General features: G+C 39.6%; 1 protein-coding gene across 3 annotated transcripts in view; it reads left to right on the plus strand.

The window, feature by feature from the left end:
* Nucleotides 1-20426, plus strand: part of PPIP5K1 (diphosphoinositol pentakisphosphate kinase 1) — a 488970-nt gene that overhangs the window by 76883 nt on the left and 391661 nt on the right. For all 3 annotated transcript variants that reach the window (XM_053717727.1, XM_053717728.1, XM_053717729.1), the window contains exon 11: nt 15174-15260. In XM_053717727.1, coding sequence (XP_053573702.1) covers nt 15174-15260 — 87 coding nt within the window. The remainder of the gene's footprint in view (nt 1-15173; nt 15261-20426) is intronic.

Genomic DNA, 20426 nt, shown 5'->3' on the forward strand with positions numbered 1-20426 from the left:
CTATCAGTTTCAAAATTGGGAAAAAAAAATTGGAAGTTATTTTTTCTTACCTGGGGTTTAGTCTTTTCTTCAAATTGACTGCTTATTCATTAATTTTCGCGGGCAAAATTAGGCTTGCAAGGTCGCAAAATGCTGATATTTATTGCGTCATTCTTGGCGTGAGAATTTTTTTAGCGCAAAGGTACGTTCGGTGACGCAAATTCGTAATTTCCGGCGTCTTAGTTGACGCCAGGTTTTCTTGCACAAGGTTGCGTCTACCATGATGTGAGTTGCGTCATTTCCGGATATTGTTAGTGGCAAAAAAATTCATTTTGCATTGTGCGTCATACTTGGCGTCAAATAATTTAATTATTTAAACCCCACTTCCTATATGCCTCTTGCCTTTTTTATGCTCAGAGGGCTATGCTGTTTGCATTTTTTTCCCATTCCTGAAACTGTCATATAAGGAAATTGATAATTTTGCTTTATATGTTTCTTTTCTCTTACATTTGCAAGATGTCTCAATCTGATCCTGTCTCAGAAACCACTGTTGGAACCCTGCTGCCTGATAACCGTTCTACCAAAGCTAAGTGTATCTGTTGTAAGTTAGTGGAGATTATATCTCCAGCTGTAGTATGTAACAGTTGTCATGATAAGCTTTTGCATGCAGAAAATGTATCCATCAGTACTAGTACAATGCCTGTTGTTTCTTCAACATCTAATGTACATGATATTCCTGTGAATATAAAAGATTTTATTGCTGATGCGATTCAGAAAGCTTTGTCTGCTATTCCACCTTCTAATAAACGTAAAAGTTCTTTTAAAACTTCTCATAAGGTTGATGAAATTTCAAATGACCGACAACATACTGAATTATCCTCCTCTGATGAGGATCTATCTGGTTCAGAAGATCCTACCTCAGATATTGACACTGACAAATCTACTTATCTCTTTAAGATGGAGTATATTCCTTCCTTGTTAAGAGGTGTTGATTACTTTGGATATTGAGGAAACTAGTCCTCTTGATACTAAAACTAGTAAACGGTTAAATTCTGTTTATAAACCTCCTTTGGTTACTCCAGAGGTTTTTCCAGTTCCTCATGCTATTTCTGATATGATTGCAAAGGAATGGAATAGGCGTGGTACTTCTTTTATTCCTTCTTCTAGGTTTAAAAAGTTGTATCCTTTGTCAGTAGTTAGGTTGGAGTTTTGAGAAAAAATCCCCAAAGTTGATGGGGATATTTCTACTCTTGCCAAACCTACTACTATTCCTATGGAAGATAGTACTTCTTTTAAGGACCCTTTAGATAGGAAACTTGAATCTTATCTAAGGAAAGCCTATTTATTTTCTGCCTACTTTTTTATGCCTGCTATAGCCATGGCTGATGTTGCAGCTGCATCGACTTTTTGGTTGGAAAGTTTAGCACAGCAGGAAACAGATTCTGATTTGTCTAGCATTGTTCGCTTGCTTCAACATGCTAATCATTTTATCTGTGATGCTATTTTTGATATCATCAATATTGATGTTAAATCTATGTATTTAGCTATTTTAGCTAGAAGAGCTTCGTGGCTCAAATCTTGGAATGCTGACATGGTATCTAAGTCTAGATTACTATCTCTTTCTTTCCAAGGTAACAATTTATTTGGTTCTCAGTTGGATTCAATTTTTTCAACTGTCACTAGAGGAAAGGGAGTTTTTTTACCTCAGAATAAAAGATCTAAGGGTAAATCTAAAGCTTCTAATAGTTTTCGTTCTTTTCGACAGAATAAGGAACAGAAAGCCAATCCTTCCCCCAAAGAATCTGGTTCCAATTGGAAACATTCTTCAAGTTGGAATTAATCCAAGCCTTTCAAGAAACCAATGCCAGCCCCAAAGTCCGCATGAAGGCGCAGCCCTCATTCCAGCTCAGCTGGTGGGGGGCAGATTAAAAATTTTCCAAAACATTTGTGCAGATTCTGTCCAAAATCAATGGATTCAGAGTATTGTCTCTCAAGGGTATCAAATGAATAGGTTTCAGAGTAAGACCTCCTGTGAAGAGATTTTTTTCTCTCACACGTTCCAGCAAATCCAGTGAAGGCTCAGGCTTTTCTGAAGTGTGTTTCAGATCTAGATCTTTCAGGGGTAATCATACCAGTTCCGTTTCAGGAACAGGGTCTGGGGTTTTATTCAAATCTATTCATTATCCCAAAAAAAGAAAATTCATTCAGGTCAGTTCTGGATCTGAAAATTTTGAATTGTTTTGTAAGAGTGCCAACTTTCAAAATGGTGACTATAAGGACTATTCTGCCTTTTGTCCAGCAAGGTCATTATATGTCCACAATAGACTTACAGGATGCATATCTTCATATTCCGATTCATCCAGACCACTATCGGTTTCTGAGATTCTTTTTTCTAGACAAGCATTACCAATTTGTCGCTCTTCCATTTGGCCTAGCGACAGCTCCAATAATTTTTTCAAAGGTTCTTGATACCCTACTCTCTGTAATCAGAGAACAGGGTATTGCGGTGTTTCCTTATTTGGATGATATCTTGTTACTAGCTCAGTCTTTACATTCCGCCGAATCTCACACAAATCAACTAGTGTTGTTTCTTCAAACACATGGTTGGAGGATTAATTTACCAAAAAGTTCCTTGATTTCTCAGACAAGGGTCACCTTTTTAAGTTTCCAGATAGACACAGAGTCATGGGGTTTGGAAATCTCAAGAGGCAAGGTTACCAATCAATACCAATCAATATTTTAGAACTCTGTGCTATTTTCAGGGCTCTTCAGGTTTGGCCCCCGTTGAAGAGAGAACCATTCATTTGTTTTCAGACAGACAATATCACAACTGTGGCATATGTCAATCATCAAGGTGGGACTCAGTCCTCTAGCTATGAAAGAAGTACTTAGATACTTTCTTGGGTGGAATCCAGCTCTTGTCTAATTTCTGCAGTACATATCCCAGGTGTAGATAATTGGGAAGCGGATTATCTCAGCCGTCAGACTTTACATCTGGGGGAGTGGTCTCTCCATCCAGATATGTTTTTTCAGATTGTTCAGATGTGGGGTCTTCCAGATATAGATCTGATGGCTTCCCATCTAAACAAGAAACTTCCCAGGTACTTGTCCAGGGATCCTCATGCGAGTTGGTGGATGCGTTAGCAGTTCATTGGTTTTACCAACCTGCTTATATCTTCCCGCCTCTAATTCTTCTTCCAAGAGTGATCTTCAAGATCATCATGGAACAATCATTTGTATTTCTGGTATCACCAGCATGGCCTCACAGGTTTTGGTATGCGGATCTTGTCCGGATGTCCAGTTTCCAATCTTGGCCACTTCCGTTAAGACCAGACCTTCTGTCTCAAGGACCTTTTTCCAGCAGGATCTCAAATCGTTAAATTTGAAGGTGTGGAAATTGAACGCTTAGTCATAGAGGTTTCTCTGACTCAGTGATTGATACTATGTTACAGGCTCGTAAATCTGTTTCTAGAAAGATTTATTATCGAGTTTGGAAGACTTATATTTCATGGTGTTCTTCTCATAAATTCTCCTGGCATTCTTTTAGAAATCCTAGAATTTTACAGTTTCTTCAGGATGGTTTGGATAAAGATTTGTCTGTAAGTTCCTTGAAGGGACAAATCTCTGCTCTTTCTATTCTATTTCACAGAAAGATTGCTAAGCTTCCTGATATTCACTGTTTTGTGCAGGCTTTGGTCCGTATCAAGCCTGTCATTAAATCAGTCTCTCCTCCTTGGAGTCTTGATTTGGTTTTGAAGGCTTTATAGGCTCCTCCTTTTGAGCCTATGCATTCTTTGGATATTAAACTACTTTCTTGGAAACTGTTGTTCCTTTTGGCTATCTCTTCTGCTAGAAGAGTTTCCGGACTATCTGCTCTTTCTTATGAGTCCCCTTTTCTGATTTTCCATCAGGATAAGGCAGTTTTGCGGACATCATTTAAGTTTTTACCTAAAGTTGTGAATTCTAACAACATTAATAGGGAAATTGATGTTCCCTCTTTGTGTCCTAATCCTAAGAATTCTTTGGAGAGATCCGTACATTCTCTGGATGTTGTAAGAGCTCTGAAATATTATGTGGAAGCTACTAAAGTTCTCAGAAAGACTTCTAGTCTATTTGTTGTCTTTTCTGGTCTTAGGAAAGGTCATAAAGCTTCTGCCATCTCCTTTACATCCTGGTTAAAGCTTTTGATTCATCAGGCGTATTTGGAGTTGGGCCAGGCCCCGCCTCAGAGAATCACAGCTCATTCTACTAGATCAGTCTCCACTTCGTGGGCTTTTAAGAATGAAGCTTCAGTTGATCAGATTTGCAAAGCAGCAACTTGGTCTTCTTTGCATACATTTACTAAATTCTACCGTTTTTATGTATCTGCCTCTTCGGAAGCAGTTTTTGGTAGAAAGTTCTTCAGGCAGCAGTTTAAAGGGACACTGAACCCAAATTTTTTCTTTCGTGATTCAGATAGAGCATGCAATTTTAAGCAACTTTCTAATTTACTCCTATTATCAAATTTTCTTCCTTCTCTTGGTATCTTTATTTGAAATGCAAGAATGTAAGTTTAGATGCCGGCCCATTTTTGGTGAATAACCTGGGTTATTCTTGCTGATTGGTGGAAAAATTCATCCACCAATAAAAAAGTGCTGTCCAGATTCTGAAGCAAAAAAAGAGCTTAGATTCCTTCTTTTTCCACCAAAGATAGCAAGTGAACAAAGAAAAATTGATAATAGGAGTAAATTAGAAAGTTACTTAAAATTACATACTCTATCTGAATCACGAAAGAAAAAAATTGGGTTCAGTGTCCCTTTAAGTTTGATTCCTCTGCTTATGTTTTAAGTTTTTTCTTTTCAATTATGAGAAAATCTTATTTTTTTGGATGTGGATTTAATTTTTTCAGTGGAAAATTGCTGTTTTTATTTTTATCCCTCCCTCTCTAGTGACTCTTCTGTGGAGTTCCACATCTTGGGTATTACTATCCCATACGTCACTAGCTCATGGACTCTTGCCAATTACATGAAAGAAAACATAATTTATGTAAGAACTTACCTGATAAATTAATTTCTTTCATATTGGCAAGAGTCCATGAGACCCACCCTTTTTATGGTGGCTATGTTTTTTGTATAAAGCACAATTATATTTCCAGTTCCTTTTTTTTTTATGCTTTTTTTACTCCTTTTTCTATCACCCCACTACTTGGCTATGCGTTAAACTGAATTGTGGGTGTGGTGAGGGGTGTATTTATAAGCATTTTGAGGTTTGGGAAACTTTGCCCCTCCTGGTAGGATTGTATATCCCATACGTCACTAGCTCATGGACTCTTGCCAATATGAAAGAATTGAAATTATCAGGTAAATTCGTTTATAAATTATGTTTTGTAGATACTACAGCAGAACACGGCTAAAAAATTTTTTTGCTAAGAGGTGACATTTTCACCTCTTAGCCAATAGCCGTGCGGTAAATCCGGCTCCCATGGGCGCCAAGCTGGATTTACTGCACGACTATTGGCTAATAGGTGAAAATGTCACTTCTTAGCAAATTTTTTTTTAGCCGTGTGCTGCTGTAGCAGCTAAAAACAGCGAACAGTTAAAACAATTAAAGGAGCTTTCTACATGAAGTATCTTATACTTCATGAATGAAAGTCCCCTTTATTTGTTTGTAAAACGCTATGATTTACTTTCACTTTCATTTTTCATATTATTTTAATAGATACTGAGTGCCTTGACCCACCGAGGCACTCGGCACACAAGCAGAGCATTGGAAGCCTGTCCGATCGCTTCCGATGCTCTGCTAGACTGTCGGGCTCCACGTGGAGCGAAACCGGAAGTGATCACTCGTGGGGAGTCCGGCAGTCGGGAACAGTATTGCAGCATGCCTCGACATTGAGGCATTGCTGCAATACTGTTATAGCGTCTGGAAGCGATCTCGATTTTTAGCCGTGGGCTGCTGTAGCAGCTAAAAATGGCTATTAGTTAAAACAAATAAAGGAGCTTTCTACATGAAGTATCTTATACTTCATGAATGGAAGTCCCCTTTATTTGTTTCAAAAGTCAATCCTAGCGTTTGTTAAACGCTAGTATTTACTTTCACTTTAAATAAAAAAATGTTTTTTTTTAATATTATAAGCCCCATATAGCCCCCACCCACATGAGTCTTCTAAGATGGCGATGCCCAGTGCATCATGGGGCTTCTGGGGGTGACCTCTGCCTCATCATAGGGGCAGGCTAGGGTCATCCAATCTGAGCTTGCTCTATTATTTATTTTTTAATAATAAAATATCCCATTTGCCTGATCATGTCAATATTTGTAAATATTGACTCTGATCAGTGTGGATCGATCTCCCTCTCCTCACTTGCGTTTTTGTGGGGGAGAGAGATCTGTGTTTAGGAGAGAGAGATTTATCTAACATATTTGTTTAAAATTGTGAGACCCAAAGGTTATTTTCAGAGCCATTAACCCATAGCTTGCCAGTGATCACTATGAATCACTGGCAGTAGCACAGCTGCATTTTTTTTAAAGGGGTTAATTATTTATTTATTTTTAGTAATTTTTTGTGAGACCCAAAGGCTCTTTTCAGAGCTATTTAGTTAATTTAAATTTTGTGGTGTTTTTTTTTTTTTTTTTTTTTTTTTAGTAATTTTTTTTTCTGTGACAGATAAAATAAATAATGTCACAGAGAATATATAGTGCTAAGTAGAGGTGTATGCCATCCTTGCATCAGAGTCAGACACTTCTATGTCTGACTCAGACCTCAATTTTGACCCTGCCATATGCTCAGATACATCATTAGATACAGTCTCAACTGATAGTGATGTATCTGTGGCTGCTACCAGAGGCCAGATATCCCACCCTTCACAGCAAATCCTGGCAGCAATATGGATGTTGCAGGATTTAGCCCCCAACAGTTTCTAGAGGTGTTTCTGGGCGATGATGTATTGGGGAACATTGTTGCCCAAACTAATTTATATGCCCATCAGTTTCATGCTGCAAAGCCTGATTCATATTTGGCAAAGCAGCAATGGGCCCGCATCGATGAGCCAGAATTAAAAAAAAATTCTGGGCATTAACTATGCTGATGGGCATCATAAAGAAACCCTCCATTCGCTCCTACTGGAGCAGTAGCCCCATCTGCTCTACCCCCATTTTCCTCCCAGTGTATGTCGAGGAAGAGGTATGAAATGATTCTACATTTCATGCACTTCAGCGACAACAGCCTGTACCCCCCTAGGGAGCTTACCCTAATTTTACAGGCTGTATAAAATCCGCCCCCTGATTACCCACTTTGCTGCCAGGTTGGCAGAGGCTTATACACCTGGAAGGAATATATGCGTGGATGAATCCCTGATGAAGTATAAGGGAAGGCTGGGATTCAAGCAGTATATTCCTTCCAAGCGCTCCAGGTATGGGGTAAAGGTGTATAAGCTTTGTGGAGCGAGACTGGGTATACTCAGGCCTTCCGGGTGTATGAGAGAAAGGATAGCCACCTTGACCCTCCAGGTTGCCCAGAACATATGGGAACCACTGGCAAGATTGTCTGGGACCTGATATTACCCCTGATGAACAAAGGGTACCACTTGTATTTAGATAATTTCTATACTAGTGTCTTTTTGTTCAAGCTACTGTATTGCTTTGATACAGTAGCTTGCGGTACAATTAAAAAGAACCGCGCTGGTTTCCAAGGACAACTTGCACGCACCCAGCTACGAATGCGGGGAGACCTCAGCTCTGCGCCAAGAGGAGCTGTTGGCAGTTAAGTACAGAGACAAGAAGGATGTATACCTTCTTACCACCATCCACACAGAGATTACTGTGGAGGTCTCTGTACGCGGCAGAGCTGAGCGCATAATGAAGCCAGTGTGCATCAAGGCTTATAACTGGCATATGGGTAGGGTTGATCTGGCAGATCAGCTGCTTCAGCCCTACCTAATTATGCGGAAGACAAGGGCCTGGTACAAAAAAGTTGCAATTTACTTAATGCAGATTGCAACCCAGAACGCTTTTTTGTTGTTCAAAAAAGCAAACCCCGGAATGAAACAGATATTTTTACAGTTTCAGCTCCAGATCATTTTTGGAATTTTATACCAAGATGCACCTGCTCCCCGGGCGGTGATGGAAGAGAGCAGAGTTGGGGCTACCCATTATATTTTTAAATCCCCCCCCCCCCCTACTGCCGCAAAGCAGAAATCTAAAAAAAAAAAATGCAGAGTCTGTACAAGAGGGGGCAGAGAAAGGACACCATATATTACTATCCTAATTGTCCTGGACAGCCTGGACTCTGCATTGGGGACTGCTTCAAGCGGTATCCTACAATGGTCCATTTTGTTTAATTTTTTTTTTTAAATTTGCCGACTTTTATTTTGGTTATGTTAACTGTTTGTTTGGGTCTTTTTACTTTTACTGTGCCAGATTTTTACATTTCGCTACTCTATTTTTTATAAGTTCTAAAATTGGTGCAGTATTTTACTAAAACCGCTGTCAAACCTATGCATGGGGGACATGGGTGTACTCAGGGGGTCTTGCAGAAAACAATCTGGAGAGCTTTTTTTGCAGTAACTTACAACAGGCTCTCCTAAATCATAGTCAAAAAGCAATGTGTGTGTAAAAATGAAAATTGAAACATTACCACGGTTGCATCAAAGACATCAAAGCACAACATATACAATACCTTGGGGTATCAACATTTCAAATATATACACTTTCATGGCAATAAATAAAACTGGGGGTATTTGATAGGCCCCAAACTAAAGATAGGCCTATCAGAAGAAATACTCACTTTTAACTAAAACTACAAGTAAAAAAATTGTAACAGAACCTTCCCCAAATCCTGGCAAACCTATGCATGGGGGACATAGGTATACTCAGCAGGTCTTGTAGAAAACAACCTGGAGTGTTTTCCTGCAATAACTTAACACAGGTTCTCCTAGCCAAAAAGCAATGTGTGTGTAAAAATAAAAAAAATACCACCTCACACTTTCTCCAATTTTCCTTCTAAATACAGGGAGAGTCCACAACTGCATTCATTTCTTTTGGGAATACAGAACCTGGCCACCAGGAGGAGGCAAATACACTCCAGCCAAAGGCTTAAGTACCTCTCCCACTTCCCTCATCCCCCAGTCATTCTTTGCCTTTCGTCACAGGAGGTTGGCAGAGAAGTGTCGGAAGAATTACGGAGTAGTTCTTTATGGAGGTTAGTACTCTTCGAGATGGGACTGGAGTTTTTAGTAGTCTTGTCAGCCTCTCAGTGAGAGCATTGATAAAGGTTAGAGTCTGTAGATGCAGGGAGAGTCTTTCTGCAAAACCATCCAGACTCATGCTGCTGCGCAGTTTTATTACACTAGCACGCTTTTCCTTACTGGGATTGATCTTGCACGTTGCACCATGTGACCAGATGCGGTCAAGTTTTTAGTTTTTCCATTTCCGTATTTCTGACTGAGCGTCTGCGAAGAGGATCTGTTTCTCTACCTGTCTGGGTCATAGGAGGTGGTGAGTGCCCCAGCCATTGGGGGTGCATGGTGACCATAAGCTACTTAGTTGAGTTATGGAGGATTCTAATATGTTAGAGGGGTGTTCCTCTGAGTCAGATTTTGATACCTATGTATATTGTGAGGAGGACCGGGTAACCCAGCCCTCAGCTATGTTCCATATGCCGCCATAGGGTGTTCTCCTCTTCCAATGTTGAGAGGTTAGAGCAGTGATTTTTAACCTTTTTTTTGCCGTGGCACACTTTTTTACATTAAAAATTCCTGTGGCACACCACCATCCCAAAAATTTTTAAAAAATCACACATTGTAACCTAATACAGCATATATATATATACACATACACACAAACACACACATACTGTATGTATTGTGCTGTTATGCCATGCCTCCTACAAACTACCCCTGCACTGGGAGTAAAAAACAAGCAAAGTTTAAAAAATATGTCACACTGTTGTCAGTCTGCCGTGGCACACCTGAGGATCTCTCACGGCACACTAGTGTGCCACGGCACACTGGTTGAAAAACACTGGGTTAGAGAACACTGAGCCATCCGCCTTTGAGGATTCTGCATCCCGTGAGGTTTTTCCCCTAGAATCTTCTGTTCCTACTGCGGCAGTTGTCCCGAATACCATTACCCCTTCTCCTGAAGGAGGTCTCTTTCCACTAGAGGTTACTGCACAGTTTTGCATGGCCATATCTCTGGCTTTAGCGCATTTACATCTTCCTGCCACGTACAAGAGAAGACTTAGTCTGTGTGCCCATACCCAAGGTCCATCATGTAAGAGTACGATGGGATCCGATCAGTCTTTGAGGAAGCGGTGTCTTCTGAGGCTTCAGAGGTGCTACCTCCAGATTCGGAGCCCCCAGATACTCCGACGGAGGTGAATTTTGCTTTTAGATTTAGAATGGCTCGCCTGCATGTTCTTCTGAGAGACGTTTTGGCGACGTTGGCTGATCTGTCAATGGAATCTCAGTCTTCTAAATCAGATAGCGAGCTTGTTTAGACGACAGGAGAGATGGGGATCTTATTCCTTATCGTCTCAGTCTGTTCTTTATTTTTATTTTTTTGTATCAGATTCCCAGTTCAGAGCGCTTGAGGAATGGTGTCGCATGACGGGCTGGACCTGTCGGTTTCACTTTCCCTTTGGCTATCACTTGTGTTGCCTAATTTATTTTCTAATCTAGTTAGGATAAGTTTTTGTTTTCTTATTTTTTTAGAGCTCGAGTTTGTTACTCTGGGTTTTTCTGGTACTAGCAATCTTCATGGTTGCGATTGATGTCTCTTCCAGTGGAAGATATTTAAAAAAAAAAACAGAAAAAAAGAAAGACAAAAACAAAGGATGTTTCTGCTTGGGGTGATGTTCCCCCGATATGTCTGAGACTATGTTTAAGCGTTGGAGCTCATATGTTTTTCTGTTTGTTATTCTCCCTTTTCTGGCTCTGCTAGAATATTAGAATTTTCCGTTTGAGACCCTTGAACATATATGTTATATCCTACATATCGGGCTGGTCCTGTTTGTGTATTTAGTTAGTTATCTCTGTTCTTTTGAGGTTCATAACAAGATAGGTTGTATTCTATATAACAGGCTGGACCTGTTTGGGTACTAGTTACCTCTCTTCTTTCTTCTTCTCAGGAGGTTATTCCTTGTTTCTTTGGTCCAGAGGAAGCCCTTCTATCCTAGATGTTAGGCTGGTCCTAGTTAAATAATCTTGGTTGGGCGTCTGATATTGGAGAAGTGCCTACGAGTTAATACCCTGCTTAGCAAAGCTGTGTTTTGGAGTTTAAATTCTGCTGTGGCAGTTTTCTTCTGGAGCTACGCTTTCCATTTTCGGATAGGGGTGACTTTTATCTTGGAGTCTTTTCCCGGTTCCTTCTCACGGGTTATATTGTTCCCCCGCTATGGTGCTCCATAGGGGTTTTCACATTCTTTTTTTTACTCTCTATGCAGAGTTTATTTTTTCTTCCTCTTGAGGTATGCTATGAGGTTCTCGCTCCCCTTTTCCGGGATATGGTACCTTCCTGTCCTCTTGTTGAGGATATCTGTATTTTCAAGGCCGTATCATTTCAGTAATCCTAGTTTTCTTGGGATCTAGGGGCCTGTTTATTTAGCTTAAGGTATTTCCATTGTCCTTTCCATCCTTGGCGTTGGTTTTGGATTGAAATTCCTGGGTAGACCTCAGGGTGGCTTTTGGATGTGGTTTGGTATTTTAGACAGGAAGTCCTTTTTAGGCCTTTTTGAGTTTCAGTGCTCTTTAGGCTTGCCCTGCAGTTTTCCTTCACTATTGGTACTGTGCGGGGGTGATGCTTAGCCTAGTTCCGATTCTTCGGTTTGGTGATGTTATTCCTATATCTTCCAGATAACATCCTGTTTCTGAATTGTCCGCTCCGGTCTCTGCTATGCAGTAGATTGGGCCCTGTTCTGGTATACTTCTTTGATCTTCTGGGGCGTTTTTGATTTATCTCTACCATGGAGGGGGAGAGTGTATTTCGGGATTCTTTTCTATTTTTGGGATTCTTCGGTAAGTGGGTTTGAACCCAGACAAAGCTCTTGCTTTCTGATCTGCTGTGGGCTACTGGTGTTGGCCAACCTTCCAAAAGCAGAGGTTGATACTCAGGGATATCCAGTTGGGTTCTTTCTGAAACAGGTCCTTTTTCTGTCTCCGAGACTTTGGCAGGAGATCGAGGGTCTTTCCTTCTGGGTGTATCTTGTTCTGGATTCCCGAAGAGGTTTTTCGGAGTTGATCCTTTGGGGAATCCGGTAAAGGCTTTTTGGGCGTCTGTGCCTGTCCCAGTCTTTTTCCTTAAGGGATCCTTAGGATGATCTATGGATCTTTTAGGGCTTGGGATGTTTCTCTTCCTTGCCCTCCTTGACTATGTCACCCCTTCTGGGTTGACTCAGTCTGTCAGGAGCAGGCGTCAGGGTATCTGATTGCCTTTCTAATGCTGCGACTTCTGCTTGTAGTTTGGTCTTCTTCATTATGGGTGCCTCCTTATGGAGTTTGACTGGATCTTCGCCTTTGGATCTGTGAGAGGGTTATTTCTGAAGGGTGTCAGTCCTTTCCTCAGCTTGTAGCTGGTCCCTCGTTATCTTGGAGATGGCGACCTTCCTCCCCCCTGTTTCTTGGTGGGGTGGTGTTAATCCCCTTGTGTTTATATCCTTTCTTGAGATTCTCCTTTGTTCCTTTTCAGGTGTACCGGAAGAAGGGTTTGTTAGCCGGTTATGGATGGGACAGCTTGTTCCTCTAGCCTGAGGGTTAGCTTGGCTACCTATCAGTCAGGGGGTTACGGGTTGTATCATCCATCACCTTCTGCTCTGGTATGTGGGCTTCTAAACAGATTGACAGTTTCTGGTCTGTTTCCCGTGGTTAATGGACTCTTGCTATTCATTTCCTTTTGATAGGACATGGATTGCGGTTGGGCAGTTATGTTCTAGTCTTTTTGTCTCTTGAGCAACTTAGACTTTCCTTTTCATCAGTATCGATGCAGGCGATTGTTCTGAATTTCTATTCTTTGACCTGTTCTGATGGGGAGTATTTTATACATGTCCTAGTCTCTCTTGCAGTCTGGTACGTTGCTCTCCTTGGGGTTTTCGTTCTATGGAGTCTTTCCTTTGGGTTCTCCAAGGAGCCTCTCCCTCTGTTCCTTTTTTTTTTTTTTCTCTGGGACCGGGCCTCAAGGTCCTTTCAGACTTTTTTTTAGCGTACTCAGCTTACTTATATTTATCTTCCTATTTGGAAGTGTAGGTATTGAGAGTCTTGGTTGTCCTCCTTGTCGTGTTCGGGGAGGAGTGTTCTTCGTTTGATCTCGTAGACAGCGGGACTCTAGTCTCGTCAGAGGTTTTTTTTCTCTTTTGGTCGTGATTATTGGACTGTTACTTGGTCCTCCAAACGGTTATTTGGTCTTTTGCTTCTGTTGAAGCAGTTTGTGGGAGATTGGGTTTTTCTCCGGCTGTGGTGTCCTCACATTGGGTCCGCCTTTCTTGTTGCCACCGGTTAGCATTCAGTGTCCTCTATAGCTTGGATATTGTTTTCCCAAAAGTAATGAATGCAGCTGTGGACTCTCCCTGTATTTAGAATGAAAACATAAATTATGACTTACCAGATAATTTCCTTTCCTTCTATACAGGGAGAGTCCACAGCTCCCGCCCGTGCTCTCTGGTGGGCGGCCCTAAGTTTAAGTTGTTTTCTTCTGGCACCCTTTTCACCCTAATATTTCTCCTACTGTTCCTTGTTCCAGAATGACTGGGGGATGAGGGACGTGGGGGAGGTATTTAAGCCTTTGGGTGGGGTGTCTTTGCCTCCTCATGGTGGCCAGGTTCTGTATTCCCAAAAGTAATGAATGCAGCTGTGGACTCTCCCTGTATCAAAGGAAAGGACATTATCTGGTAAGTCATAATTTGTTTTTTTGTCTAAAACAGTTGCATCAAAGGCATCAAAACACCCCATATACAATACCTTGGGGTCTCAACTTCTGAAATATATGCACGTTCATGGCAAGCAAATACATTGGGGTATGTAAAAAGGCCCCCCCTCAAAAGAAGATAGTTAAAGAAGATTAAATTTGAAAAAAATCACAATCAGAGGTTTGGCATTACAAACCCCAAACAACCCAACAAACCTATGCATATGTGGTATCACTGTACTCAGAAGATCTTGCTGAATATTGGGGTGTTCTTTGGCAGTAACACATAACAGGAACTGAGAATCCATGCCTAAAGTACAATGTGTGTGAAAAATAACACAAAAAAGTGACTACCCAAAAGTTTGTCAAAGACTGGTGGTTGAATTAGTGCAAAGAAAGTGTTAAAATATCAGCATTTCAAATACCCTAGGGTGTCTACTTTTCAAAAATATATGGTTTGAATGGGGTAAATTACATAGGCCAGCTTCAGAAATGTCCCAAATTGGACATGGGTGAATGCTGATAGATGTGAAAATTCCAAGTCGGAAAACTGGAATGCGCCCCCTAAAAATAAGGCCTTTTAGCCCCCTGAGAACCAGACAAACCTATTCATGGGTGGTATCACTGTACTCAGGAGATGTTGCTGAACACATATTGTGGTGTTATTTGGCAGTAACCCTTAACGTTCTCAGCAAATGTATTCTTAAATTTGCTATTTTGTAAAATAAATCGCCACTTTTTTTTTTTTTTCCTTCAAACTTTGGCATAGATTAGTGGTAAAATGGTTGCTTAAAAAATGTATACATGTGAAGGGTTAATCATGGATTCCTGACAGATATCAGTGTTCAAATGTAACTATCGCTAATTTAAAAAAAAAAATGGAAATAGCAAAGTGCTACTTGTACTTATTGACCTATAACGTGCAAAAAGAGCAAAGAACATGTAAATATTGGGTATTTGTAAACTCAGGACAAAATTTAGAAACTATTTAGCATAGGTGTTTTTTGGTTGTTGTAGATGTGTAAAAGATTTTAGGGGTCAAAGTTAGAAAAAATGTGGGGGGTTTTCCATCATATTTTATATTTCTTTTTTATAGTAAGTTATAAGATATGATGAAAATAATGGTATCTTTAGAAAGTCAGTTTAATGGCGAAAAAAACGATATATATAATATGTGTCGGTACAGTAAATGAGTAAGAGGAAAATTATAGCTATACACAAACACTGCAGAAATATAAAAATAGCCCTGGTCCCAAATGGTCAGAAAATTGAAAAATTGCTGTGGTCAGTAAGGGGTTAAGACATTGTAATTTCTGTTTCAGGATGGAGCTACGATGTGTAATAGCAGTGATTCGTCATGGAGATAGGACACCAAAACAAAAGATGAAGATGGAAGTCAGGCATTCCAAGTAAGTGGGGGAAAAATAAATAAGTATATGTAAAACAGGTTAAACAAAACAAACACAAGAGCAGAAGGGCCGTGCTCCAAATCTGCGGGAAACAAAATACTAATGTTTCTTTCAATGGAATTAGATCAACACACAACTTCTAAATACTGTTCTTTTTAGTTTAGCAATACTTATTTAAAGGCACAGTAAAAGTCAAAATTAAACTTAAATTGTTTGAGTAGAGCATGAACTTTTAAGCAACTTTCCAATTTACTTCTATTATCAGTTTTCTTGATTAGTATCCTTTGTGAAAAAATAATCCTAGGTGAACTCAGGAGCATCTACGAGGAAGGTGTTTTCAACATTGTTTATTGTAATATTACATATAGTTCCAAAAACTGCTGTAATAGACTGCTAAATACATGTGCACAAGCTCCAATCAACCTACCTAGGTTTAGTCTTCAATAAAGGATACCAAGAGAACAAAGCAAATTTGATAATAGAAGTAAATTGGTGAATTATTTTAGACTGCATGCCCTATCTGAATTATGAATGTTTATATTTGACTTTACTGTTCCTTTAAGTTCAACATTGATTAGGAAAGACCCTTCCTGCCCCAACTGATGCAGTCAAATATGAGACATACAGCACTTACTCACCAAATTGTTTATTTACAACCCCTTTCCTGGCTAGTGCAGCCTGTTATTGCCTTTTGCAGTCACACATTCATAAATATTACATGAAACTTGGGAGGGGGATCCTGGCTAAATAAGCTACTGCAAAGTAATTTCATTTACCCCTGCTCAACCAGCAGGAGCCTGAAATTCTAGACGAGAATTAAACACTTCCGCTGAAATGCCCTTGATTTGCCAGCTAAGTCTGCAACCCATTGAGATACAGAATAACATATAATAGCAGTGTGAGTTTCAATATAAACTTGTTTGCCCTGCCTGCTCATTCAGCTGTGTTAAGTTTGTGTATATATCCGCTATTAAAGGAAGAATAAGCATTCATTAAAATGCATGTTATAAGCAAGTTGTGTATGTCTGGGATATCTGCTGGGACAGTCAGGCAGACAGAGAGATGGAGGTGGGTTCTTATAAGATGAAGGGTAGTAGGATCAGGACTAATTTGCAGAAGCAGTTCCTTTACAGAAAAAGTGAGTAAATCTTCATTAGAGATGGTAGACAGATAGTGTGGGGGCTTCACGAATGCTTGGCATAAACATAAGCCTATTAACTTACGCCTAGATTACGAGTTTTGAGCGCTATAGGGAAATTAACGAACGCAACAAAAGTAGCGTTATTTAATCCCCTATAGCGCAGCCATTACAAGTTTTAAAAAACCTGGCTTGTGCGGGCGATATGGTGCTTTTAAGCTCCATACCGCACCAAAACCAAGCGCTGTTTTGACTGTGCTCGTGCACGCTCTCCCCATAGACATCAATGGGGAGAGCGGGTCAGAAAAAAGTCTTAACACCTGCGATTGCGGAAAGAAAAGCTCCGTAACGCAGCTCCATTGATGTCTATGGGGGAAAAAAAGTTAAGTTTAAACCTAACATAAACCCCAGGTCTAAACACCCCTAATATGCCGCTCCCGATATCGCTGACGCCTGCCTACTGTTATTAACCCCTAATCTGCCACTCCCAATATCGCTGCCACCTAAATAAAGGTATTAACCCCTAATCTGACACTCCCGATATTGCCGCCACTTTACTAAAGTTATTAACCTTCCGCCGCACCCCAACATCGCTGCAACTATATTAAAGTTATTAACCCCTATTCCGCCCGCTCCCTGACATCGCCGCAACTAAATAAAGTTATTAACCCCTAAACCTCTGGCCTCCCACATCACTACCACTAAATAAACCTATTAACCCCTAAACCACCAGTCCCCCACATTGCAACAACCTAAATTAAACTATTAACCCCTACACCTAACCCTAACGCCCCCTACCTTTAACATAATTAAAATAGATATATATTAAACTTACAATTATTAACTTTTTAAAACTAAATACATACTTCCCTGTGAAATAAAACCTAAGCTAGTTACTATATAGCTAATAGTTATATTGTAGCTATCTGTCAGGGTTTTTTCCCTGCTTTGTTTGCCATGTGCTGCTGGCAGCCATTTTACTCACCTCTCTTGCTGACTCTGGTGCATAGTGTGTGATGCTGCTCATTTCCTGCACGCCCTTTTATGGCCAGACTGGTGTACATCATCCATGTGAGACAGGTTGCAGTCTCAGCATTGTGATGTCATCACTTATTATTTAAAGGGCCTCTGTTCAGTATGCTTTGCCCTTGCGTTGTCTCAGACCTGTTTGTGAGTTCGAGTTCCTGTGTATTACCTGGCTGTCTGACGTCCCTCCCGGTTCCTGATCCCTGGCTTGTTCCTGATTCCGGCTCATCTGACTACTCGCTTTGACTCCTGACACGGCTCGTCTGACCATTCGCTTTGGCTCCTGACTCGGCTTGTCTGACTATCAGCTCTGGTTTTGACTCCTGGCTTATTATTTGACTTGTGGACTTTTTATTATTTTTTTCTTTTAATAAAAGTGTGATTATTTTTGCACTTCTGGTATCAGTCTGATTCCTGGCACCCTGACACTTAGTTTTTTTTTTTATTTCACAGATAAATTACCTGTGAAATAAAACCTAAGCTACATTACACTAAAACCTAAAATTATAAAATATTAATAAACCTTCCATTACAAAATAAAACAAACAAAATTATCAAAAAAAAAATAAAAAATTATTCCTTTTCTTATACCCTTAAAAAAAACAAAAACAAAAAAACCACCCCAAAATAAAAAAGCCTAATCTAGAATAAACTACCAAGGGCTCTTAAAAGGGTCTTTTGGGGGCCCTTAAAAGGTCCTTTTGTAGGGCATTGCCCTAAAGAAATCGGCTCTGTGTATGAAAAAAACACCCACTAACATTACAAACCCCCACCCATCCAAACCCACAAAATAAAAAAACTATCTAAAAAAATCCTAAACTACCCATTGCCCTGAAAAGGGCATTTGGATGGGCATTGCCCTTAAAAGAGCATTTAGCTCTTTTACATCCCCAAACCCTAATCTAAAATAAAAACCCTTAAAAAAAACTATCACTGAATCATCCAATAGAATGAGAGCTGTTTAAATCCTATTGGGTCATTTGAACAGCCAATAGGATTTTAGCAGCTCTAATTCCTATTGGCGGATTCAATAGGAATTAGAGCTGCTAAATGCAAGGGACGCCATCTTGGATTGCGCACCTTGCATTGATGAGTGAGTGTACGGCGGCGACCATATGAAGAGGAAGCTCCGCGCGGGATGGACCTGCGTCGCCGGGATCAAGATAGAAGATGCTGTCTGGATGAAGATTGAAGAGGCCGTCTGGATGAAGACTTCTTGCCGCCGGGATGAAGATTGTTCAAGCGGGACTTCAAAAACTGTAAGTGGATCTTCGGGGGTTAGTGATGGTTTTTTTTTTTTTAAGGTTTTTTTGGGTGTGTTTTTATTTTAGTTTAGGGTTTGGGCAATGGGTAGCTTTAGGTTTTTGTTAGGTTTTTTATTTTGGTGGGTTGGTTGGGTGGTGGGTTTTACTGGGGGTCTTTGTATTTTTTTTATTTTTTTTTACAGGTAAAAGAGCTGTTTAACTTAAGACAATGCCCTTTATTTTGATAGGGCTATTAGATTAGGTTTAATTTCTTTTTTATTTTTGATAATTTCGTTTGTTATTTTTTTCGTACTTTAGTGTTTGTTATTTTTTGTAATTTAGTCTTTTATTTTTTTTTATTTAGATCATTTGTAATTTTTAGAGTAGTGTTAAGATTTTTTATTGTTTAGTTTAATTTATTTGGTAGTTAGTTTAATTTTAGTTTAATAATTATATTAGTTTAATTGTTAGTTTAAACCTAGTTTTTTATGTTTACAGGTAAGTTTTTTTTTAATTTAATTTAAGCTAGGGAAATTGTAATTTTTTTTTTTTAGTTTTCAAAAGAGCTTTATTATGGTCCAGAAAGATTACATATCGTAAAGCAGTTGTACATGGTATAGATCATTAATGTTACAAATTAGAAAAAGTCAGACATACAACCATGCAGTATCAGTGGGAAAACTAAAAACAACTAACACATTGCATATGATTATCAGATAGCTTTCTGTTTCCCCTTATCACAGATCTTAATATTGTCCCCTAAGCTTGCAATTGAATAAGTTGTATGATATTGGGGACCTATATAAAACTAAATGATAGTAGGAAAAACAACAGTGTATGTCTTAAGTGATGAATATTAACCCGCACAATATTTATAGCAAATCTGACTGTGGCTAATCTTCAATATCAGCAGAGCTCTTTTACTAGCCCCCTATAACTGAGATGTAGGCCTCTCTTGGGCCTGTGCTTACATTTAAATATATTCCAGGGGTATATTATCAAACATAAAACATAAAGAAAAATTTACATATAAATGCCTAGCACCTTGTTTAAAGACATTATGAAACTACTTGTTTCTGTGAAGTGCTAATATAGGTGCACCGGTCAAGACTGGATGTTATATTAGCTTACATCTCACAGAGGTAAGTATCCATTTTGTGGTCTAAATATTGAACTTCATAACGATACAACAAGAAACACATCTGCACAAAACCTGTTTCCCAGCTTACATGATTCACATTGTTAGGCCTGAGTGACTGCATACACACACCTTCAGCAGATTATTGAGTGTCCCGCCCTAGGCGGAAAGTAGAAATATATGATATAGCTTATAAAGCTTTCTTTTTAGGTATAGCTCATATTAATAGTAATGGTTGGTAAGTAAGCTCCCGTCAGCGGTGTTGCTAACCTTTTTTCCTTACATTGCTCTGAGGCAGCGTTTGCAATGCGAATCCCTTTTTCAAATATATTTTTGTGTCACCCTTGGGGCCCCCCACAAAACCCTGCAGGAAACACACAGAAACATTAAAGGATGTTGACGCATTCCCTGTGCCTCCACCTTACCATAAATATATATTTAGTTCTAAGGCTCCCTTGTAGCGTGCTTCAGTGAAAGTGCATGTGGCCACCTGAAGTTATACGTAAGAAGGCAACATCTTGTACAATCATGAAAGTGTAAACATAGGTAAACAAGATTAAAACATTTTTAAACCAACAATATAAAACAATATTTATCGATACCAGTAAGTCCTCAGGCTG

The sequence above is a fragment of the Bombina bombina genome, chromosome 6, assembly GCF_027579735.1.
Source record: "Bombina bombina isolate aBomBom1 chromosome 6, aBomBom1.pri, whole genome shotgun sequence".
NCBI classification, from domain to species: domain Eukaryota; kingdom Metazoa; phylum Chordata; class Amphibia; order Anura; family Bombinatoridae; genus Bombina; species Bombina bombina.